Below are 23670 nucleotides of genomic sequence, written 5' to 3'. Positions count from 1 at the left end.
GTAACCTTCTCCTCCTGACTGGTCTTGCCAGTCCTATGTTGAGAGAGCTCAGCCTCCAGTTTGGCCGTATAGTTGCATCTCTCATGTATTTTTGTTTTGTGGGAGGAGGAGAGGGTTGTCTGTGTACATGAGGCAATTGTAACATTGCCTCAATATTCCCAGGTTCACCAGCTGAGCAGGAGAGGACACTAGCAACTGATCCCTCGACATGCTAGAAGGACTAGACAAAAAACTTTAAAAGAGATTCGGGGACGTGGTGACCGAGAAATGGGGTTTGCCTTTTGGGGTGCTATCTATAAGAGTGCCGTATCAAGGTAATAAGTACTGTAGGAGCAAGTGCTAGGTTTAACAGATAGAGAAAAGTCTACTTGGAGTCAAGTAGAGATGATCTTTTAGGTATTAGAGAAAGTGCTAGTAACAGGATGCTTAAAGGTAAGATTGAAAAGAATGCACTCTGCAGTGTGCACTAGAGAAGTTAGATATGAAAGTAGGTAACTTGAGTTTTACCTGTTTAAAAAGTTAAGGTTTAGTGGAGAGTTACTATTTTTAAAACAGCAAGATGGACTGAAAGGGGTGGTTACTTTTGTATTTTGGTACTATGAAATACTGTAGGATGGCCAATAAATTTAAATAATTGAAGGGGTGGGATTTCAAAAGTGATGGTTTTGTGATTACTCACATAAGCCAGTGAAAGTAGAGAGAAATGAGATATATGGTCAGATTAACATAAGAGGCGGGCAACTAGAAAGACAGTGGTATTTAACAACACAACTTAAATGGGTGGGAGGGAGGGGAAAAATTCTGCCTGACTCAGAACAGAGAGAGCTGTGGTCTCTTTTGAAGTTTTAATATGCTGTTAAACAGAATGCAAGCAAAACACAAGGTAAAGAAAACAAACTACAGTATTCAAAATATAGAAAGGCAATACAGAAATACAAAAAATAACAGCAAACTAACCTTTCCTTCACAGCAAAGTGTAGCAGAGTCTGGATGAGCCTTTCTGGTAAAACACTTCAGTGTTGTGTACTGGTAATTGTTGTTTGACTAATTTTATATCATTGCTGGCTGACTTCAGAGTTGTGCACTGTTATTTTTGCTTCACTGTATAGTTTTTCAGATCTCTGCTGAAGGTGTTGTTTTTCCCCTACCCACCCTCCCTGTCCTGTTTAAATTTGGAGGTTTTTGCAGTTGCCCACCCCCACTGTAGATTTGATCTGGGACACTCCCCCCAGTCCCATCTCTTTACCTCATTGTACCCAATAGACTCCTTCTGCACTTGTTTTTAGTCATTTTTAATTTAATTGCATTTTTAAACTGTTTGGTCTAACATTGCTACATACTCAAGTGTGCTAGCTTGCACTGCATTTGAATTGTTTGTACTGCTGTTTTAGCTACTTTTCTGTGTGTGTATATATATATATATATTACACACACACACACACACACACACACACACACACACACACACACACACACACACACACACACACACACACACACACACACACACACACACCTTTCCTGTAATTACTGTAGTCCAGATTCAGATTTGCTATATCCAGGACTGTATGTAAGCTTCTGAGCCCCCCCAAGCTTTCTGTGTTGGAGGGAAGCCTTCTAGCTTATCAGTGGGAGTGGTAAGCACTAGGTAACCTATCTACCACATAAGGAGTGGTTCTGGTCCAGAAATTGTAGTTATTGGCAATTTGGGCAGTTTTTCCATCTCTCTCAACTTTCTGATTTAAAAGCCCGCATTTGCGCTCGTTTCTCCCCTTTCCTGTAACTAGTTTAGTCCAGATACAGACTCTTAGTTTTAGCACTTGAATTTGCTTATTCGTGATCAGCACTTGTTCAGAACTTGTAAGCACTAAATAACCTACTAATTACTAGAGCACTCAATCTTTCTCATTACCTAGAGCAGGAGTGTTCAACCTTTTGGCTTGCCGGGGCCGCACTGAGTGAACAGAAATGGTCTTGGGGCTGCATATAAAATATATCATATAGTTAACTTTTTCACTGCCGCAGGAGACCAAAGTTGACCACCTGGCTGTACTGTAGGTGCATTTGAGCAATGAATAAATGTAAGAAATGCCTAATATTTGCCTTAAAATTCTAATTCTCATTCTCTAATCTAACAGTTAACTCTAACATCTTGGTTAATATATATATATATATATATATATATATATATATATATATATATATATACATATATATATATATATATATATATATATATATATATTGTTTTACAAATAAACAGATATTCACTGCAGCACTAGCATTTCTCACTGGGAAAACCACTCCAGCAGTCCAACTACGTAAAATGTCAACATCAGCAGTCCTACAATACTATAATCCACAAAAATAAGCCAACAAATTTGCAATAAAGTAAAGAATTCACATTACTGACTTAATAAAACAATGCTAAATAAGCTACAAGAGGGTCTCACCCAAACAAATAACTGGTGCCAGAAACATGGCCTCAAGTTAAATGCCAAAAACTGCATGATCATCCCCTTTGAGGAGAGTGATGTCCCCACAAATTATCACACTAATAACAATGTTGTAAGCACGCAATCAGTCATGAGGTGCTTGGGCACCTAGGTTGATAGAAACCTGACTTTTGACCACCACATTGTCTCCGTTGTATGGAAAGCATTTTACATGGCCCACTTCATTAATAAGTGGATCTCATCCAGGGACAAGGAGGTCATAACATCCCTGTATTCTTCCTTTACAAGAGCCATTACTGAGTGCAATGCCCCTTTTGACATGTGCCTCAGCAAAACACCCTGCCAAAAGAAAGACTACAACCATTTTTGACAAAAAAGGTCAAAGGACTAAGTTCACTTAGTTATCCAAACAGACTAAAAAGCTTCTTGCTTTCCTCTGTCTCTCACTGGCCCCTATACATTTCATCACTGGCTTGCTTTCCAGGCTAAGAAATATCCTGCCTTAAGAGACTTCCTCTACTTCATAAATACTGATTATACTTAAAACGCTCACTACAAAGACCACAGCCTTCACCTGCAACATAAACAAGCCACTTTGTATGGACAGGTTCTTAACTCAAAAACCTTCAACTTCTGTAAAAAGCTCCTCTCATCAAACAATGTAGTTCAGCAGCACGACGACTGGATGGTTGGATGGATAGCCATAAATGTACTCCTTGAGTAAGTAGCATAGCCTTCATCAAACCGGATGGAAAATCCACATACTAACCCCTTTCCTAGCTGGATGGCTAAGATCTAATATTGGTTACTCAAGTCTACTTGCCCAGGAAGAGAGGCCTATTTAACTAAGAATTCCATTTGCAAAAATATATTCAGTATACATATTAAATCTCTCTCTCTCTTACACACACACAAAGCCCCTACTTGTAAAATATTCAACCTCAGTGACACACACTCACTGAATGAAATTATTTGGAAGTCAAAATATCTGAAAAAAAATCATAATAGAGATGGATTCATCCATGCAATTTCCCACCACCAAAAGGACCATCAATAAATCAACAAACAACTGTTAAGCAAAAAGTAAATCAATAAGAAATCCATAAACTCTCTAAGATCATACTACATACTGGAGTAAACATACAACTTCCCTCCAATCTAAAGCCATTTGACATTCAGACATTTTAATTTGTGCAGAAGTTATTCACAGACTGACAGTTTACTGAGTTGTAATGCTGACCTTCGCTTTTGAAAAAAACTAATTCCCAGACTTTGTCAACAGCTCAAAGAGCAGAGAGGATTATTTTTTATGTATTTATTTATTTTTGGAAAACATCTTTAAAACTGTTAAATTGATTACACACCCAGAAACACAGAAAAGTTAATGTGATAAGTAAACCACAGACTGCTGCAAGAAATCAGTCACATTACGACTCTATGCTTACGTCCGAACCAATGAAGCATACCTGTCAATTCCAAAAGAATTAAAGTAGCTTAATAAGAAAGTTATTTGCAAGGTTACATGTCAGCTTATATCGGAAATAAGCAGAGATATTAAAAAGGCTCTGTTTCTCAAAATTTTGCCGAAAAGTCTTCCAAGGTAAATACAACCTTCTGATTTAGTATGGAACCATACCTCTCAACCTTAGAGCAAGAAATCTGGACAAAGCGAAAAATAAAAGTGGGACACAGGCCCAAAAATAGTTATGCATCACAGACACCATTGAAACAACTGTATCTGCAAACATTATACAACACTTATAATCTTTCTATCCCATCATTGTCAGTTAAACGTTATATGGCTCATTCAGTCCTGCCTTCTTTTGCAACAAAGAAAACCATGCTTTGAAATGACAAATCCATTAAAAATAATAAATAAAACACATTGCATCAACATCCTGCAACTTCCTACCTGCAAACAACCACACAGCTTTCACTGAAACTAGGGCTGCTTATTTCCCCAGAATGACAGCTCTCCCTAATTAAGTCTAATGGTGTACCATCTACTAGGAGCTGGACTACCTGAGATCAATTAAATTATGGCCTGTAAATTGCAAGTGCACTTTAATTAAAATATATTTCTAAGCCCACTTACTGTATTCTTTCAGTAACATCCCAATATCCATTTCCAGGTCACTTTACCAGACATTGGTAGTGGTAGACTTGGCATCCTTCAGAACTCTATAGGCCCACACTAATACTGCTAGCACTGTCCATTAAATGTAAATATCCAGCCACTGTAAATGGCAAGATGCTATGTCTTAAAAAATCTACTTTTGGCATGCCTAGTACCCAAGTTAAAGGTTTTGAAACAAAGAAACATTCTCCACAGTCCGGAAGTCTCTGTCTTTAATAATCATCTACTGTTGCAGCACTCCCAACACACACACTAAAAACTCCAACATTTAAAAAATGACATTGTGCCCACCCAATTTGCCAGTATTGATGATCCACCAAAGCTATGCTTACTGTTGTTCAATCTAATACTGCTTAGAACCCACAACAGTACTGGGTGCTTTTTTGTTTGTCGGAAAAAACAATACAACTTTATATGCTACAGTAACACATAGTCAATCCACTACTGACCCATTAACCCTAGGCTGCTGTCTCATTCTTACTCCCTGGAACTGCATTACCTTGGATGACTACTTTTACTTCCTAAGCAAAAGACACAAATTGGAAGATGAGGCAAAAATCCAGACATTCTTCGAAAATCCATACAGTTGAGAGGTATGATTTCATATTCAATACAAAACTCTCCCTGTCAGGAAAGCCGCAATTTAATGAAAGTGTACTTTTAATGTACGATATATTTGTGAGCTAACTTGTTTGTGTTCGGTAAGGTAGACTGTTTGTCATTAGCCTCTTTGTACATGTGTCTCTGTCTCAATCACACACACACACACACACACACACACACACACACACACACACACACACACACACACACACACACACACACACACACACTCTTCTACTTTCATGCACACAAACATTCTGCTTTCATGCATGCACGCACTCACTCCGTATTACCTATTAAACACAGGTAAGTGCTGTCCCTTTCAAAGGCAATGGCGGCAAATCCATACAAGAGTTCCTCCTCTTCAGTGAGAACACACGCACACACTGATTCTTTGGCGCAAAATAATAGCATAAACACACTGACCCTTTTTTGGTGCAAAAACAAAACTAGAAGGGTGCTTTGGCACATGCGCACACCGATGTTAGACTTACAGGTCAGAGAGGAACGGAAACACAAAACAAAAAAGTGTTTTGAGGCATGCGTATGTCGATGTTGCAGTTAGAGGTCGAGGGCCACATGGAAGAGCTCTGAGGGCTGCATGCGGCCCGCGGGCCGCAGGTTGGACACGTCTGACCTAGAGGAAAACAGTTTTGGTACTTACTTTCCTCTCTTGCTTAGAGAAAAAACGCTCTTGCACTCACTTTCCTCACTTACCTAGAGGAAAATAGTTTTTTTATTCAGGCATGTCCAAGGGTCAGCTCCCAGTGTTCTCTCCTGTCTATATGATGAATCTGGGCATCTTGGGGCAATGTAGAAACTGCCTCATGTACACAAACAACCCTCTCCTACCACCCAACACTACAACCAACTTGTGAGAGATGCACTTATCTAGCCAAACTGGAGGTAAAGCTCTCTCCAATCAAGATTGAACTTGACAGTCAAGAGGAGAAGGTAAACACTTGCACCACACCACACTCATCACATAGTCTCACTAAATCTACACCACCAAAATCCATATATAGAAACACAAAAACATTCACGGAGGCTCTCAATAATAATCTGCTCAAGCAACAGAGACCTCCAAAGCAGAAATGCAAGCAACCTCCACCCCCCAACACAACCCAAATGATATATAGCCCGCAGACTCAGTGTGCCACTCAACCACAGCCAATATGGCAAAACAACGTACCCAACACACTAGTCATAGGTGACTCTATAGTCAGGCACACTGATGTCCCACTCACCAGGCTAAACAAGGAGAATGTTACTGTCAGCTGCCTGTCAGGTGCCAGGATATGCCACATAACCCACACACTCAGGTCACTCCACAACAAGTACAAATATGACTCGGTCATTGTCCATGCTGGTGTGAACAACCTGAGACGTACCTCCCTGGACTACATAAAAAGAGACATGGAAGAGCTCTCCGATCTTGCAGCCCAGGCAGATATGACCCTAGCCCTAAGCAGCATTCTGCCATCACCCAGAATGATGCCGCAGTACAAGGACTTTAGTTATGTACTCACCATAACTTCGGATGTTTGGGATCCATCTCGCCTACATTCTGAATGATGGGTTCGGAGCGATCCCTCGGCTCCACTCGCACGCTTATGCCAAAAAGCGAAGTCTCTTACTGGCTGAGCTTACCATATCCCAGGATGCACCACTACCAGTCCCCCAGATCTAGTTTGTCCGCATACATGCACACATGCACGCCCTGCTTATATAACATCGTCAGATGAAACAAGATAAAACAGTAGAACTCAAAACCGTTCAATCTCTTCTGATCTCCAAGGCAGGGGAAGGAGGGTGGGTATTAGGAATGTAGGCGAGATGGATCCCAAACATCCGAAGTTATGGTGAGTACATAACTAAAAGATGTTATGTGATCCTATCTCGCCTACATTCTGAATGATGGGACAGCGTCCTAGCACCTGAATCCTGGGTGGCTCACTGGAAAACACTCCTGAGTACCGTGGAACCAAAAGATGCTCGTCCTTTAGATGCCACATCCAATTTGTAGTGGGAAATGAAAGTGTGCGGGTTGGACCAAGTAGCCGCAGCACAGATTTCGATATAGCGAGCTTGGAATGAAAGGCTATAGAAGTAGCCATAGCTCTGGTAGAATGAGCTTTGATAGATGTTGTAAGTTGCTTATTCAAGAAGAATAGGCCTGAGTTATGCAATCTCTGATCCATTTTGAGATAGTAGCTTTTGTGATGGTTTGGCCCAATTTATTATCTGAGAAGGACACAAACAACTGGTCTGACTTACGAAGTTGCTGAGTCCTGTCTAAATAGAAGCGTAATTGCCTGTGAACATCCAATTTATGGAGAGTGTATTCTGCTTCATTGGAGAATTTTGGAAAGAAAACTGGTAGCTCTAGAGATTGTTGAAGACAGAAACTAGAACAGACCTTTGGGACAAAGGATGGATTAGGCCTAAGTGATACTCTATCCTTGTGGAAAATCAAGTGCGGTGGTTTAATAGACAGGGCTTGAAGCTCTGAAACTCTTCTTGCAGAAGTAATAGCCACTAAGAATGCCGTTTTCCAAGACAGATATTTTAACTCGCATGTAGCAGCGGTTCGAAAGGGGAAGATGTTAATGCGCGAAGCACCAAATCAAGATCCCACGGGCGCAGGATGAAAAACTGGTGGTCTTAATAGACTCGCACCTTTAATGAACGTTTTGCATAGTCTGTTGCTCATCAAAGGAGGATCCGTGGATTCGTGGAATTTAGAGATAGCAGCTAGTTGGACTTTAATAGTTGAGACAGAAGATCCCTGATTAAACAGGGATGTTAAGAATTTCAAAACCTCTGGGACAGGAGCAGTGATAGGGTCTAAGCCCTTGAGTTGAGCCCAGATAGCAAACCTCTTCCACTTACTGAGGTACAATTTGTTAGTGGTGGGTTTGTGGGCCGAAGATAAAATGTGAACAACTTCCGGGTCTAGTGTGTGCCTTCTAACTAAGGTCGGAAGTGGAGGAGCCAAGCTGTCAATTTCAAAGATTGAAGGGACTGATGCCAATGTCCCGACTGATGGATTAACAAGTCCGGAATCAGGTCTAAGGTCCACGGATCGTCCACTGCATGCTTCTTCAGGTAAGGAAACCATATCTGGCGAGGCCAGTATGGGGCAATCAGAATCATTAAAGACCCCAGTTGAGAAGCTTTTGAATAACTTTGGGAAGAAGTGGAATTGGAGGAAAGGCATAAAGTAGCCCTGTTGGCCAAGGTTGTGCTAGAGCATCCATGGCTGGTACTTCCTGATGTGGGATCAAGGAGAAGAACCTTTGGCACTTGGCGTTTGTGGAGTTGCAAATAGGTCGCAGCAGCGTCCCCATCTCTTGAAAACCTGGGCTGCTACTGTGCGGTTTAGAGACCATTCGTGAGGAGAGAGAATTGTCCTGCTTAATTTGTCCGCCAATACATTTGACTTTCCCGGGATGTGGGTCGCTACCAAGAAGCGGTTGGTAGCTACAGCCCATTCCCAAACTCTCATGGCCTCTCTGCAAATAGTGTGAGATCTGGTCCCTCCTTGTTTGTTCAGATACCAGACCACCGACATGTTGTCTGTGTGGATGGCGATGATGCCCTGAGGAAGAAACTTGTGTAAGGCCTGTAGGGATAGAAGTACAGCCCTCATTTCCAACACGTTGATGTGGAGAAGAGCTTCGTCTGGAAGCCAGGAGCCCTGAACTAGCCTGCCCAGACAATGCCCCCCCCACCCTATCTGGGAGGCATCTGTCGTCAGGGTAACCACTGGAGGGAGAACAAAGGGTTTTCCTTGATCCAAGTTGGATGTCTGAAGCCACCAGCGAAGGTCCCTTTGCATATTTCCGTAATCATGATGTGATGATTGAGGGAAGATCCTGAAAGGACCATTGAGTTGATAAGAGCCACTGAAGAATCCTCATGTGTAATCTTGCTAGAGGAACTAAAAGAACCGTGGCAGACATTGAGCCTAAAACCTGTAGAACCATCCTGGCTGGGGCTTTGGATCTCGAGATCAGAGCTTGAACTTGGCCCTGTAAAGTTCGGATCCTTTCGGCAGGAAGAAAGGCGCATCAATCTTGAGTCTATCTCTGCTCCTATAAACTTTATGCGTTGAGAGGGCAGCAAGACAGACTTTGACCAATTGAATGTAATCCCCAGGGAAACACCCAGGAGATGGTGGCTTTGAGGTTGTCCATTAGTAGATGCCTGGTGGTGGCAGTCAGGAGCCAGTCGTCGAGATAGGAAACACTTGGAATCCAAGACTTCTCAGGTGAGCCGTCACTACTGCCAAACACTTGGTGAACACCCTGGGGCTGTGGTGAGACCAAAGGGCAGGCGCAAAATTGGTAATGACTGACTCCCAGGCTGAAGCGCAGATACCTTCTGGATGCCTGATGTATCGGTATGTGATAATAGGCGTCCTTGAGGTCTATGGGGCACATCCAAACATCCTTCTCCAATAATGGGAGAATGGATTGTAACGTGACCATTGAATTTGGATTTCGTGACGGATTGGTTCAGTTTGCTGAGATCCAATATTGGCCTCAGGTCCCCTGTCTTTTGGCACTAAAAGAACCTGGAGTAATTTCCTGATCCGATCTGGTCTGTGGGGACCGGTTGGATGACTCCTTTTCTAGCAGCTTTAAAGCTTCTGCGGCTGCTATTTCCCTTTGACTGGGTGGTGGGTCCGGGATTCTCTTGGACGGTGGGGGTGAGTATGTGAATGGGATGGTGTAACCTCCGGCAATGATCCGAAGCACCCATCTGTCCTGAGTGATTGACTCCCAGGCTTTTAGGTGCTTGGCAAACCGACACCCGACTGGCTAGGGAGCAGCACAGCCGGGCAATCCCTCATGCCGTGTGGGAGGCTGAAGAGCCACGAAAGGACTCGCGGTCTCCAGAATTGCGGGGCCCTCTGCCGCCTCTGGGACAGCGTCTCCCTGAAAAATTTCCCGTCCTCTGCCTCTGGGCGGGGAATCTTCCTGCTGTTGGGAGAAAAACTTTGCGAGATTTGCGGAACCACATTTCCCCCTCCTTTAGCCTTGGGGTAAGGCCGAAGGGAGTGGAATAACGGCACCTACGGCAGATAAAGTTTTTCCCTCTTGCTCACAGCGGGTAAGGGTGTCTTTCACCTTGGGTCCGAACAATGAGGACCCATCAAAGGCGTCGGCGAAGGAAGACTTGAAGGCCTCCAAACTGACACAAGCGGAGCCAGGCTTGTCTCACGTGAGCCACGCCTGTGCCTGCCGCTCTACCGCCCCGGCCGCATAGGAAATGAGCCTCATCGACGAGTTAGAAATTGGCGTAAGGATAGCCAACTGAGAGCTAACCGACTGGGCTAGCTGCTCAGGTAGGTTACCCGAGAGGGAATCTGACAACTCCTTGACCAGATCCCTCTGAAGCCTGGTAAAATGTGCCAAATAATTCAGAGACCTTAAGGTAAGGCCGCTGAAGTCAGGGTGCGCTTCCCGTACCTGTCCATACTCCTAGACTCCTTATTAGGAGGATGGACGGACGTTGAAGCCTCTGCCACGTCCTGTTGTGTAGCAGATGCCACCACCATGGCATCTACAGCCACGCCTTTAGTAAGGAACTCCTTCTCGGGGGGAGCAGACAAAAATTTATTTGGACGAGAAGGAACTGGTTCCACGGTATCTGGATGTTCCCACCTTGACAAACTAAATCCAGAAGCTGGAGGAAGGCGGGAGACACCCAGGAGGCGGAGGGCTGAGCTCCAAAGGCCTTGAGGAGCACTGACTCGTCCGCAGAGGGGGTTTGGATATCCAGCCGCCTCGTTGTTTGAGGATCTCTAAGATGTCTGCAAATGAGACATCATCCGAGGACGACTTCGGGGACCCCTCTGCATCATCCATATCAGTGTCTGATGTAATAGACTCCGGGGCGTCCACGTGCCTCCTCCTGCACCATCTCTTCCTTGCGGGTTCCTCTGCAGACAACTCCGGAGACCCCTCAGGAGGAGGCGAACCCCACTGCGGGTAACCTCAGGCCTCGCGGCTCCGCTGGCTACGGCCACGGGGACTGCCCAAGACCCAGTCTCCACGCCCAGGAAGGTGCGGTAAAGCCGGAGAGATGGCGAAGAGGACTTGGCCAAGGCACTCCTCATGGCCCTGAAAGCGGACCCCAGAATCCTGGGAGAGTCCGGGCCCCGGAGCCGTGATAGCCGACGGAAGTCCCGCAGCTGAAGCACCGAGGGGGAGGCTCGGAACCGAAAGCATAGGTCCCGAAACATCACCCCCGGGTCCAGCCGAAGAAGTCCGCGTACCAAACTCGGACCCGAGGCCGGGTTGGAGTAAGGGTCGGAGCCGACCCTGAGATCTCCACCGGCTCCAATAGCACCTGCTCCGGCGGAGCGAAGCAGTCGGAGGAGGAATGGCAATGGGGTGGGCCAAGGTCATCGGCTCCGAAGCCAACTGGGTCGGAACGAAACAAATTTTGGAAGACTGGGGACTGGAACAGTCTTTGGAGCACCCTGTCTATATCAGAATCCGACATTCTCGAAGAGCGAGAGGAAACAGAACGGGTTCGAGAAGGCCTCTCCATCTGCCCCAAAGGGCTAGGGGACCGGCTCCGGCGACTCGATGAGTATCGGCGCCGAGGAATACTCACACCAGATTCCATCAGTGCCGAGGTAGACTTGGCCGAGGAGGAAGTGTCTGAGCGGGCGACCTTGTCGGCTCCGAGAGCAGCGGAGCGGCGAAGGTGACTCGCCTCTCGATGCCCCAGCCATCGGCTCCGAAGCCAGAGGAGTCGATACTGGTGGCATCGAGGCAGACGTTCGACCTCGGCTCCGAAGTCTTTGGAGCGAAGGAGAGGCCTGCCTAGGTCTCTTGGCAGTCGGATCCGACGGACTGGTCGGAACCGAAGCCCTTTCTTTTGGCGGAGCAGGAGAGGATGCCAAGGCTTCTTCAAAGGAAGGTTTAATTAACCCCTTAAGAATCAATTTATTTTTCCTCTCCTGGAGGACCCTTGAGGAAAAAGCGTGACATACGCTGCATGACTCCTGCAAGTGCTTGCCCTAGACAATATACACAGAGCGAATGATCGTCTGTGATAGACATTTTGAAACCACATTTCGAACATTTTTTAAAGCCCGAAGGCCTAGGAGTTTGAGACATGATGTTAAACAATTCTAGTAACTTTGACAGGAAAATAAACAACTATCAATTTACTGATGATAAATTTAAGCTCACAGTTATAGCTTAACAAACACTTCCTGAAAATGACAGGGAACTCTAAGCAACTAAGATTTACTTGAGACCCTGTAAAGTTTTAACAGGTTGACAGTCCGGGAAGGCCCTGGATGGAGGGGGGCCGAAAACAAACTCAACCCAATCACACACAAGAAATTTCACAATCCAAACGTACACAAAAGAGCGATAGCCGTTAAAACAGCTTTTGTGACCAAAAAACAGCAAAAACTGACAGAAAAGTTAGTTAATAAAACTACTCAGCCCAGCCAGCTCGAGACCACGTCTTCGCAGGGAAGCGGCAAACGAGATCTGGGGGACTGGTAGTGGTGCATCCTGGGATATAGTAAGCTCAGCCAATAAGAGACTTCGCTCTTTGGCATAAGCGTGCCGAGTCGGAGCCGAGGGATCGGCTCCGAACCCATCATTCAGAATGTAGGCGAGATAGGATCACATAACATCCTTAAAACTCTCTTAGAACAGCAGTACACCCCAGTAGTACGGAATACTGGGATGAATAAATGTCAAAATTGCAACTATTGTAAACTTGTAGAAGTCACAAATTCATTTAAAGGTTAACGGTACAACTTATAAATTGAAAGGCAGATTCAACTGTAATTCGTCTTTTGTAGTTTACTTGGCTAGGTGTACATTCTGTCCTGCTTTCTATATAGGAAAGACGGAGCAGAGGCTCCGTGACAGAATTTATGAACACCAATATGCTATGAATAAATGTAAACTGGAGAATGCGCTAGCTAAGCACACTATTTCTAATAAAGAACACGCTTTTAAATTTGTTATCACTGATCAAGCCAAGTATGACAGTAGGGGTGGCCCTAGACCACTCAAACTTGAACTTGAATTAGCCTGGCAAGTGAGGCTGAATGCCTACAATTTTCCTGGGCTGAATGACTCATGCTCAGTTAGCAGCATTCTCAAACTAAAGAGCTTGGAGAGAGATGAGTCACATTTTGTTAAAAACATATATTATTTCTGTCAATGATTGGGTTATACAAAACAACTTTTAATGTTTTTACCTTTGTGTATTGTGGTCACTGTCGTAGACATGTTTACATACTTTAATGTGTTTATATACTTTAATGTTGTTTTATTACTGGTTATCAGCAGTTGTCACTTTAATTTTAAAGTGTGTTTGCTTAAGTAGAACAAAGTGATGCAATTGGTGAATGCTGATCACCTGTCTTACTTATAAGGAAGTTTTTTTATTGCTCTAACTGTTTCTGAAGACGTTTGCTATCAGGCTGACAAAAAGCGCTTTAAACAGTGGAATAAATAGTGTTATTTGACTCTTCTCGGACTGTGTTGCTGGTTTTTCAAACCTGTTTTTGGATTTATTTAGTTTCTTGCCTTGTTTGTGTTCCCATGTTTAGAAAGGTGTAGTGAGAATCTTGGGGCATTGTGGGGGATCTGTAGCAAGCTACAATTTGGATTGCAGTCTTACCTAGTATTAGTTGCACCTGGAGAATTTCAAATGCACTGTGTTGGGCAACTAGCCTGGTGTTGTGAATATCCTTGGTGAACATGGACACTCCTCCACCTTTAGTGTTTCGGTCCTGGTTTGGTGGCCGAAAAGTGTGGTAAGAGTTGTAAGCCTGGTATTGCAGGGGTGCTCGCTGGAGCCTTGAACCAGATCTCAGTTACTGCACAGATATCGATGTTCTCCATTTTCAGGAGTGCCTCGAGAGAGTGCATTTTGAGGTTTAGACTTCTAGCATTGAGTAGCACTACCTTCAGAGTATGCATGAATAACGTTCAGGAGGAGTAGTGAAGCTTAATGGAAAGCAGAAATGGAACAATGTATGTAACGCTGAAGTGAATGAAAATTGTTAAAAGCGTACAAACTGCATGTAAATAAGGGAAAATGTTATTGTTTGTTTTCTATTAATTTATGTGAATCTATTTTGCAATTTAAAATGCAATGTTTTTTTTTTTCCTTTTCTAAACATTTTCATTAAAAGTCTCTCTCACACAATCCTAAAATGCTGTCCACAGGAAAACTTAACAATGCTGTGATTTTTGAAAAGAAACGGCATAACTCAGTCAGGAGACACAAAAATAAAACACAAGACAGACTGCAAAAAAAAAACTGGTCAACCAGAATGCATCTATCAGGGAGAAATTTTCTGCAGCAGGAAAATGCTACACAACAGTAACATACATAGGTGTCACTCATTCCTTATAAGCTGACATGAGTAATGGGATGACAACACCATTGCTGTTAGAATTACTTAAAAAATCTGAAGATGGAAAAGGATATCTTTGCAGAAACAATTCCAAAGCTACAAAATCACTGCAAAAGATAACCTGAAGTACAATTGTACGGTTCTACACTATTCCACAAATCAAAGACAGCTTTACAACAGACAGTTCACTGCTAAGTGACTTCAACCAGTAGTAAAACAAGTTTGAGAATAACATCTTTCTGATGTTTCAGTTTCTTTTCATCAGTTTCTTGGCCAAATCTTGTAATCCCAGTTTCTTGTACCGCACCAAACACTGAATGAATGTTTTATTGATGTAAAAAAATTACCCCGGCAAAAAAGGTTTAAGCATAGCTAATTACACAGTCTAATTCTTGTTGTACCAACTTCAACTGTATCATGCCAACATATCACTGTATCTGTGTAATGTGTCAAAAATAAACAAAAATGCAATGTTTTGAATACTTACTGCATGAATTTACACGCTGGTCCTTCAGGGCAAAACCCTACCAGGTAATTGACACAGATAACTCTTCGGGTATGCCGATGCCTACACAAAGGACCTAAGAAAAAGGAAAAATGAACAGTGTACCCATTCACAACTAAACTTCTCTTCAATTATTTGACTTAAGAAAAAGGAAAAATGAACAGTGTACCTGTCATAGCTAAATTTCTCTTCAATTACTTGACATGCCTCCCCTGTCATGACATTACCACTTGTTTTCAAATAATCAGTCCTTTCCACTAAACAATATCACAACGGACGTTAGCAGCCAAGGTTTGTACCAGAAAACTTCGCAGCAAAGACTGCCAGGAAATGCAAGGGAAAAACATATCCCATGGGTGACTTCAGGAAAACACTGCATCTGACTAACAATAGGCACCAAGGGTTTTATAATATAGCAATAACCCATGCCTGGGTGTGGGTAATGCTGGATTTACCCACGGTTGGTGTGGTTTGGTCATGAGGCAGCCGGTGGCCAAACAAAACCAACTGTGGGTAAATCAGCATTACACCAGAAGTTATTGCTATTATACAATGACATTATTTAAGAAAAAAAATAATTACTTTTCTTAAATAATGGCATTGTATAATGCCTCCTTGCTGCCCTTCCGCAGCTGTCTGGTATTCTGCGGCAGTTCTGATGTACTGCACATGGGTATGCCTACGCAGTACATCAGAGCTGTGGGCAAAAGCAACGGCAAAAGCAAGGGAGAAAGCAAGACCTCCGTTGCCTTTTACAAATTGTTTCGCTATGTTAAATGGGTTTAACATAGCGAGACAGCTTTAAAAAAAAAAGCAACGGAGAAGAGACTCTCCGTTGCTTTTTTTAAAGCTGTCTCGGTATGTTAAACCCATTTAACATAGCGAGACAGTTTTGGAAAAAAGCAACGGAGAAAGCAAGATCTCCGTTGCTTTTTACAAACTGTCTCACTATGTTAAAGGCGTTTAACATAGCGAGACAGCTTTAAAAAAGTAAAGGAGAATCTCTGTTGCTTTTTTTAAAGCTGTCTCGCTATGTTAAACTCGTTTAACATAGCGAGACAGTGTGAAGCAACGGAGATCTTGCGTTCTCCGTTGCTGTACAAAAAAGAGTTATAGTAATGGAAAAAGTCCGGGCGACCAGACCTTTTTCCATTACTATAACTCTGATTTATAACGTGCACGCTGACCAATCAGCGTGCACATTTTTGAATATTAATGGGGGGTCGTTGTATAATGGCACTTCCTTCACAGGAGTCAAGGATTGGCTTTACAAGTTATTCACTGCCAGATTATAGCATGCTGCATGCAGGGAGGGGAAATAACTATGTACACCAAGGGAAAAACAAGTTTATGTAGACCAAAAGGAAAATTCTAAAGGCCAAGCAAGAAAAATACTTGTAAAGACAGATCAGTTAAAACAATGCCGCAATTACTTTTTCTTCCCCTGTTGCTAACACAACAGGGAAGAAAGTTACTTAGACTTTCTAACAAGGTTATAAAACATTTCAGTTTTAGTGATACCATCTAAATGAGATTTAAATTGGAAAACTAACATGTCAGCAACAACTCTACCAATAAAATACAAATTAAAACGTTTGCGCCATCACAAATAAGGTACACAGACTGTCTCAAAAAAGTCCAGCTTTACTCTGTCACATATCGCCTATTCAGAGGTGATCTCTGCCTAACATACATAGCTATGTCAAACCCAGAGCTGTTGGACATGCTCCACTTAAAGAAATCCCAATCCCTCCGAGCTACACGCTCTAGGGACCTAAACCTTGTCACCACAATAAACAGAACATGTCGGAGGAATAGATTCCTGTCCCAGAGACTTCCCATACTCTGGAATAAACTACCTATCTATATCAAACAAAGCTCCTCATTAGCACTCTTCAAGACAAATCTTGATGATTGGATTGAAATAGGAAATTCACCCCAGGGAACACCTCTGTGGCTCTGCTCGACAGTGGCACAGGAAAATAATTTTCTTGGGTGGCAAAAGCCAGGGTACCTTTTTCACTGGGCTTGTACAGGCCCTAGGGCCGATAACGTAGTACCTACCTATGAACCTATACAGAAAATAACCTACACTAAAGCAATTCATAAACATGCAGCCAGCTCACAGGAGCTAAAAAAATATATAGCCAAGCTAACAAAAAAAAAAAAAACAAAAGTACAAATAAATTTTATAAAGCTGGTGATAATGGTCTCCAAATAATTCTAGATTATTAGAAGGTCCTATATGAAGGGAAAGACTGAGAGAGCCACAGCGGTTTACTATACAGGGTGGCGGAGGGTGGGTCAGCCACAGGAATACATTAACGTCAAGTGCAAACAAGCTGTAGATCAATTCCCAACAGCATTTGGAGGAAAGGTAATCAATATACTATAGTGCTAAATATTCTGCAGTTGTTACAACATATACTGCCTTTCACAGACTTACACAAGCCAGGCTCTAGAAGGAAGACTGACAGCTTCTTAATGCATGCTCTGGCTACCACCAATACACCCCCCAAGGCTCTCCATAGCTACAACAAGCCATCCACCAGCACAAGTAATAGGCAGTCCTAATCAAAAGCAGCAGCCCAACTAAATGCACCAAAAATAAGCACGCAAAACAGAAAATCATACCTGCATGCAGAAATACAATCCAAGAAGACAGCTATTGCATACACTTAAAAGTACGTTGTTTTATTTTCAAAGAATGTGTTTCTCTCTCCCCCCCCATTCTGATAACTTACCATGTTTACAAAAGCCGCGATCATACCAAGGACAGTCCTTGATTTTTGATTCTGGATCAATGTGTAGAAAGGGACACTCTTTGTTACTGCATTCAGCTATAAAAGCCAAAAAAGTATGGATAAGAAAGACAGATACAAAAAAAGCAATAAGGTCCATCAAGTAATACACTAACATCTAGAATATGTATTCAAACCAAAAACAGCTCAGTAGGTTACTGTGAAACTGCTAAAATAATCATGCAAAAACAAACAAAATATTCTGACACACTCCAAACAATGTATAGAAAAAAACAGGGTCTATACTAAATAAATGAAAGATCAAAATTTCGAATGCTCACATGAGGGTAAATTCAGCAACTTGAAATTGCTATTGTGGGGGCTGTGCCCCCCCCCCCTGCTAAATATATATTCTAACTCCGAGAACACACTACAGTGAGGAAAGGGCAAATATTCTGATCTTCACTGTACTGCGATCCAAAAAAATATCGAGTTGCTGAATTTCCACTCACGTCAGCGTTCAACATTTAGATCTTTTGTCGATATAAAAGTAGACCCGAAAAAACATACTGAACTACAAAAGTAGAAGCTAACGTAGTAGCTATAAAGATAACTAAGTAATTTGCCTTATAGAACACAGTAAATCAAACATTTCACAAGAAACTGTGTTAAAGCACAAGACAAAATTATGGACATTCTGCAAAATGAGGATCAGGTGTGTATATGGGCGGCAAACAGAAACAAAATGCTCCTTTGTTAAACTAACAGCCTTACACAATTTGCTCTTCCAGAATTTCAAAAATGTCTAAGTGTGGCAGAGCAAAGCTTCTCACAGCTTATAGAAGATGTTTTACCTTCTGCCAGTGTTTTTGCTGGCCAGTGCTGTCCGTTATTAGCCTTTATCATCAAACTCAGACTTAACAGAGTTTAAGGTGTCCATAACATGCTTTTGTTAAGCACCCCTAAGCTCCATTGTGCTTAACAATTTATCTTTTTTCCTGATTTTGGAGTGCAACAATGGTGTTCCATGTACTACAAAAACAATTACAAACAACTTTATAAAGGCACAGCAAACAATGTGCAAGTGTGACAATTACAGACATCAAATATTTGAAGAAGGTAAATTAAAGTGCATAAAAAGGCTAAGAAATGGGAATGTCTGACCTTGTTCATTCCCCAAAAAGATGAATGCACAATACAAACTTGAAGTAGCCTGGGATTACTTATATGAGGTGAACTACCTGGGCAGCAAAAAGATTTGTTGCGGAAGCTAGCTGCGAGAACCTTATGGGCAAGAAGAAAGGGTTAGTAGCCTGAGAAAGTTTAGATGCCAAGTTGACCGAAAGCTTATGGCTTCAGTCCTGTTGGCTAAGGAGGATGACCCTCCTCATATCAGATCAATGGTTTTCATGGTCCCAGCAAGGCACCTGTATTCTGACAATTTGCTCTTTTCCATACTATTTATTCTTGGAAAAGGCTCATATAACTACCATGTAGAAGACACATGACTGTTCCCAGCCAAAATGGTATGCTGTGTGAACACTGTAGCATACAAGGATAAAAACCAGACTATGGTTGGGAGGGTGGCCTAATGGTTAAGGTGTTTGCCTTACAAACACAAGGTGCAGGGTTTGAGTCTCACAAGGGATAATTGACTAGGCTTAAAACGGCTCGAATGGGCAGTTAGCTTAGTAATAATCTATGAACCTAATCTATGAATCTATGAACCTATGAATCAAAAATGTGATTGGTTAGCATGCTGGGTACTGGGCAAACAAAAATGGATGGGGAATGATAAGGCCACTCCTCTTGAGGGGAAGGCTGGAAGTGTGTGTAAACATGGTGATGAGATTCTAAAACAGGATAGGAAAGAAATTTCTAAATTAAGTATACATGACCTACCCTTGACTAAACAAATCTACTGTGGGATCACCTGTATAACTGTATGATGTTCTGAATATCAAAGTTTACAAAATCAGAATGTATCATCAGACTAATAGGCCTCTCAATTCCTGGGGTCTGTGGTAGAGCTCCCTTTGTAAAAGGGTCCAAGGCCCCAATGCGAGCTCAGGAAGGACAAAAACCGCCTGTGGAGCAGAAGGGCAAAAGCTCACTTGATCTTGATTTTCAGTATGAATACAGACCACGAAAGAGGAGCCTCATGATCCTTCTGGCTTGTTGGGTTTTAAGCAGGTGGCTTCAGAAAGGTTACCACAGGGATAATTGGCTTGTGGCCGCCACGTGTTCATAATGACGTTGCTTTTTGATCCTTCAATGTCAGCTCTTCCTATCATTGTGGAACAGAATTCACCAAGCGTTGGGATTGTTCACCCACTAATAGGGAATGTGAGCTGGGTTTAGACCGTTGTGACACAGGTTAGTTTTACCCTATTGATGATGTGTTGTTGCGATAGTAATCCTGCTCAGTACTAGAGGAACAGTAGGTTTAGACATTTGGTGTATGTGCTATTTTCATAAATTAGAGACATACCCTGTAGCTCTACATGTTAAACAAATGCGGGTGAGTTCAGTGGGGGCATGTTTGACACTATGCATTAGGCAGCCAGGTAAACTGTTTCAGTCTACTGAAGACATATTTGGCATAATTGACTTACACTATCCCATCTCCTATTTGCATTTGCAAACCCTGTCCAAACACCACCCGTGTAGCCGTAAGTCACCATCCACTATGGGGGGGGGGGGATTATTAATATTAAAAAGGGTCACTAAATCAAAAACAGTTAATTAATATGCAACTTGATACCTCATATTTAAAGAAATTAAGTAAAAAGATAAATAAAAATGCATAAAAATTACTTTTTTCCACCTTATAGTTACACTTACAAATGCAATAAAAGAAAAAAAAAAAGATTAGGAAGCATTGTGGGCAAAAACATATTCAATATGTACGATTATGATCATAATGAGCACAGTGTGTGTTCGCAACATGGATACCAAGAAATTCACCTTCAGCAGGAAGCTCATGAGGGGAATCTTGGCATCCACGTTGAGAACACAATTTTACACATCTGATCACAATTCTTCGTAGTGCATGGCAATTCAGCTTCCTCATGTACTACTAGTTAGTGGAAAATAGAAAAAAAAAAGTGATGTGTTGTACCAGCTTTGAAAGCTGGTAAAGTAGTAGAGAAGTGGTTGATGTCTTACATATTCCAAGTAGCTGTAACCAAAGCACTGGGTGCACTTTAGCAAACAGAAACGGGAGTTGAAAAAAAGCTGTTTCATACCATGCTGCTGTTATCTGGTTAGAGCAAACTCTATATTAACAGTGCCTAGAGGGTGCTTAACAATCCTGTAAGCGTGGTTAAGTTTGGGTCTCACTCTGCAGTAGCTCTTTACCAGGATATTATTTAACCATGCTTGAGTGTAATCAGTGCACTTCATGTACTATAAAACAGCTGAGTAACACAAGGAACATACCATGCAGAACTATATAAAGAATTTGAAAAAAAAGGGGGGGGTCTTTAATATCCCAACATAAATTAAAGCGATTAACTACTTTAAAATGAACAAAAATAAGTTATTAATGTGGTTATAAATATACCTTGATAGGATTTAAAAGTCTATTTATTGACTAACTATGGGTCTATGTCATAAGATCTAAAGGTCAAAAGACTGAAACCAAAACATCTACAACTCAATATGGAAAACATTTTTAATGCGGGGGGGGGGGCAAGCCCCCTTGCACCCTCACACCCCCTAATTATATATATATATATATGTATATATATATATATATATATATATATATATATATATATATATATATATACACATACATATATATACATATATATATATGTATACATATATATATATACACACATTATATATATATATATATATATATATATATACATACATATATATATATATATATATATACACATTATATATATATATATATATATATATATATACACATACATACATATATATATATATATATATATATATATATATATAATACATACATACATATATATATATATATATATATATATATATACATATCAACTCTGAGATAGCACAACAGTGGAGAATGATCAAAGTTCCATTTTCAATATTATTTTGAGTTTGATATTTTGATTTTCAGTCTTTTGAAGTTTACATCTTTTGACAAAGATTTGTAAGTACATATGGCCTAAAAATAACTACTTTAACACGAACTAAAATGTTGTGTGTTAAGGTATTTAACGTGAAGTAAAATCTATTTTTGAAATAGGTCAATGGTTCTGAATAGTTAGAAATGACATTCAAAAAAACTAGTGAAAGAAAACTGTTACTATTTGTATTTATCTTATATTTAATGTTTCAATTAACATAAATCAGTGACAAAAGGCACTGTAGCTACTGGCAATTTGTATTTGTTGACTCATTGCTGTCAAACAGCTAACGTCATCCTAGAATGCCCACATTTAAGCAAACGTAACTCGGGAACGCACACAGCGAACTACCACCCGAGTACTGTGACTAAATTATGCAGAGGTGTTTTAGTTTTTGATAGTTATGACCTATTCCATGATGATCTTGTATGGGACTCTGGGATTTGGAGAATTTCAGGACTGTTTTTTGGGTAAAGTTAGGACAAAACTTGTCTGCAAAAGTAAGTCAGGGCCACTGTGGGTAATGCCATTTAAGATAAAATATTGCTGGTTATTTCCTGATTTTATAATGTAAAAAGGATTTGTAGTTATTCTTGGCTTATTATGCTAGTTTCCATTCATATTTAACTTTGGCCATTCATTTACTTTTAGATCCTTGCCGACCTTTTTGGCAGAATCTTTAATGTGGGCAGTTTTTAATTTACAGTAGGATTTTACAAGATTTTTTTTTTTTTTTTAAGAGAGCTTATTTACACTGGTGGGCCAACAAGGGGGCATAGTTTAAAATAAGAAGTTATGTACCTACCATAACGTTCCATGTTAGTTGTCTTCTTCTCGCCTTCTTTCTTGCTGGATGGGTTCAGAGCCGATCCTCGGCTCCGACTCAGCCAATACTAAAGCTCGAGAGCTAATTCCACCGGCTCGAGGTTCCCCCATATCCCACAATGTTAGGCGGTAACTACTCAGATCTCGTTTGATAGCTAAACCAAGCAGTTCTGGTCTCCACAGTATGGAGAAAAAAGAGCCCACCTCTATATAAACCTGAATGTAAGCTACCACAAACATAAAAGGGGGAATAGAGGTGGTAGAACATGTGGGAAGGAAAACTCCAAAGGAAGATCCCAAAATTTCCTATTGGTCTGTCCAGGCTAGGGGGAAGGAGGGTGGGACGCAAGAAAGAAGGCGAGAAGACAACTAACATGGAACGTTATGGTAGGTACATAACTTCTTAATGTTAAGTTGTCAATCTCGCCTTCATTTTTGCTGGATGGGACCGCGTCCCTAGCACCTTATTCGGGGTGGCCTATCGGAACAGACTCTTGAGAACAGTGGAACCAAAGTTGGCACGGTTTCTGGAGGCCATATCCAATTTGTAATGTAAAATGAAGGTATGAGGAGAAGCCCAAGTGGCTGCTGCACAAATGGAATCTATTGGCAGCCTGTCCTGAAAAGCTACAGATGTAGCTAATGCCCTAGCTGAATGAGCTCTAGGTCTTGAAGGCAGTTTTTGATGTCTGATTTCATAGATGAAGGTAATTATAGAGGTAAGCCATCTTGAAAGGGACACTTTACTAACTGGAAGGCCCAATTTCCCTTCCGCATAAGACAGGAAAAGCTGATCAGATTTCCTAAACTGTTTAGTCCTGTCTAAATAATATCTAAGTTGGCGGTGAACATCTAGAAAAT

The 23670-nt window shown here is 41.6% G+C and overlaps 1 protein-coding gene across 1 annotated transcript in view; it reads right to left on the bottom strand.

Moving 5' to 3' along the window:
- CPSF4 (cleavage and polyadenylation specific factor 4) overlaps positions 1–23670 on the bottom strand; it is an 878803-nt gene that overhangs the window by 615487 nt on the left and 239646 nt on the right. The window contains exons 4-5 of the mRNA XM_044089362.1: positions 17861–17956; positions 15099–15192 (exon numbers count right to left, since the gene is read on the bottom strand). Of these exons, the coding sequence (XP_043945297.1) occupies positions 15099–15192; positions 17861–17956 (190 nt within the window). The remainder of the gene's footprint in view (positions 1–15098; positions 15193–17860; positions 17957–23670) is intronic.

The sequence above is a fragment of the Protopterus annectens genome, chromosome 12.part0, assembly GCF_019279795.1.
Source record: "Protopterus annectens isolate FY-2018-M chromosome 12.part0, PAN1.0, whole genome shotgun sequence".
NCBI lineage: Eukaryota > Metazoa > Chordata > Ceratodontiformes > Protopteridae > Protopterus > Protopterus annectens.
Note: the sequence above shows the minus strand (reverse complement) of the source record. Positions and strands in the feature narration are given on the sequence as shown.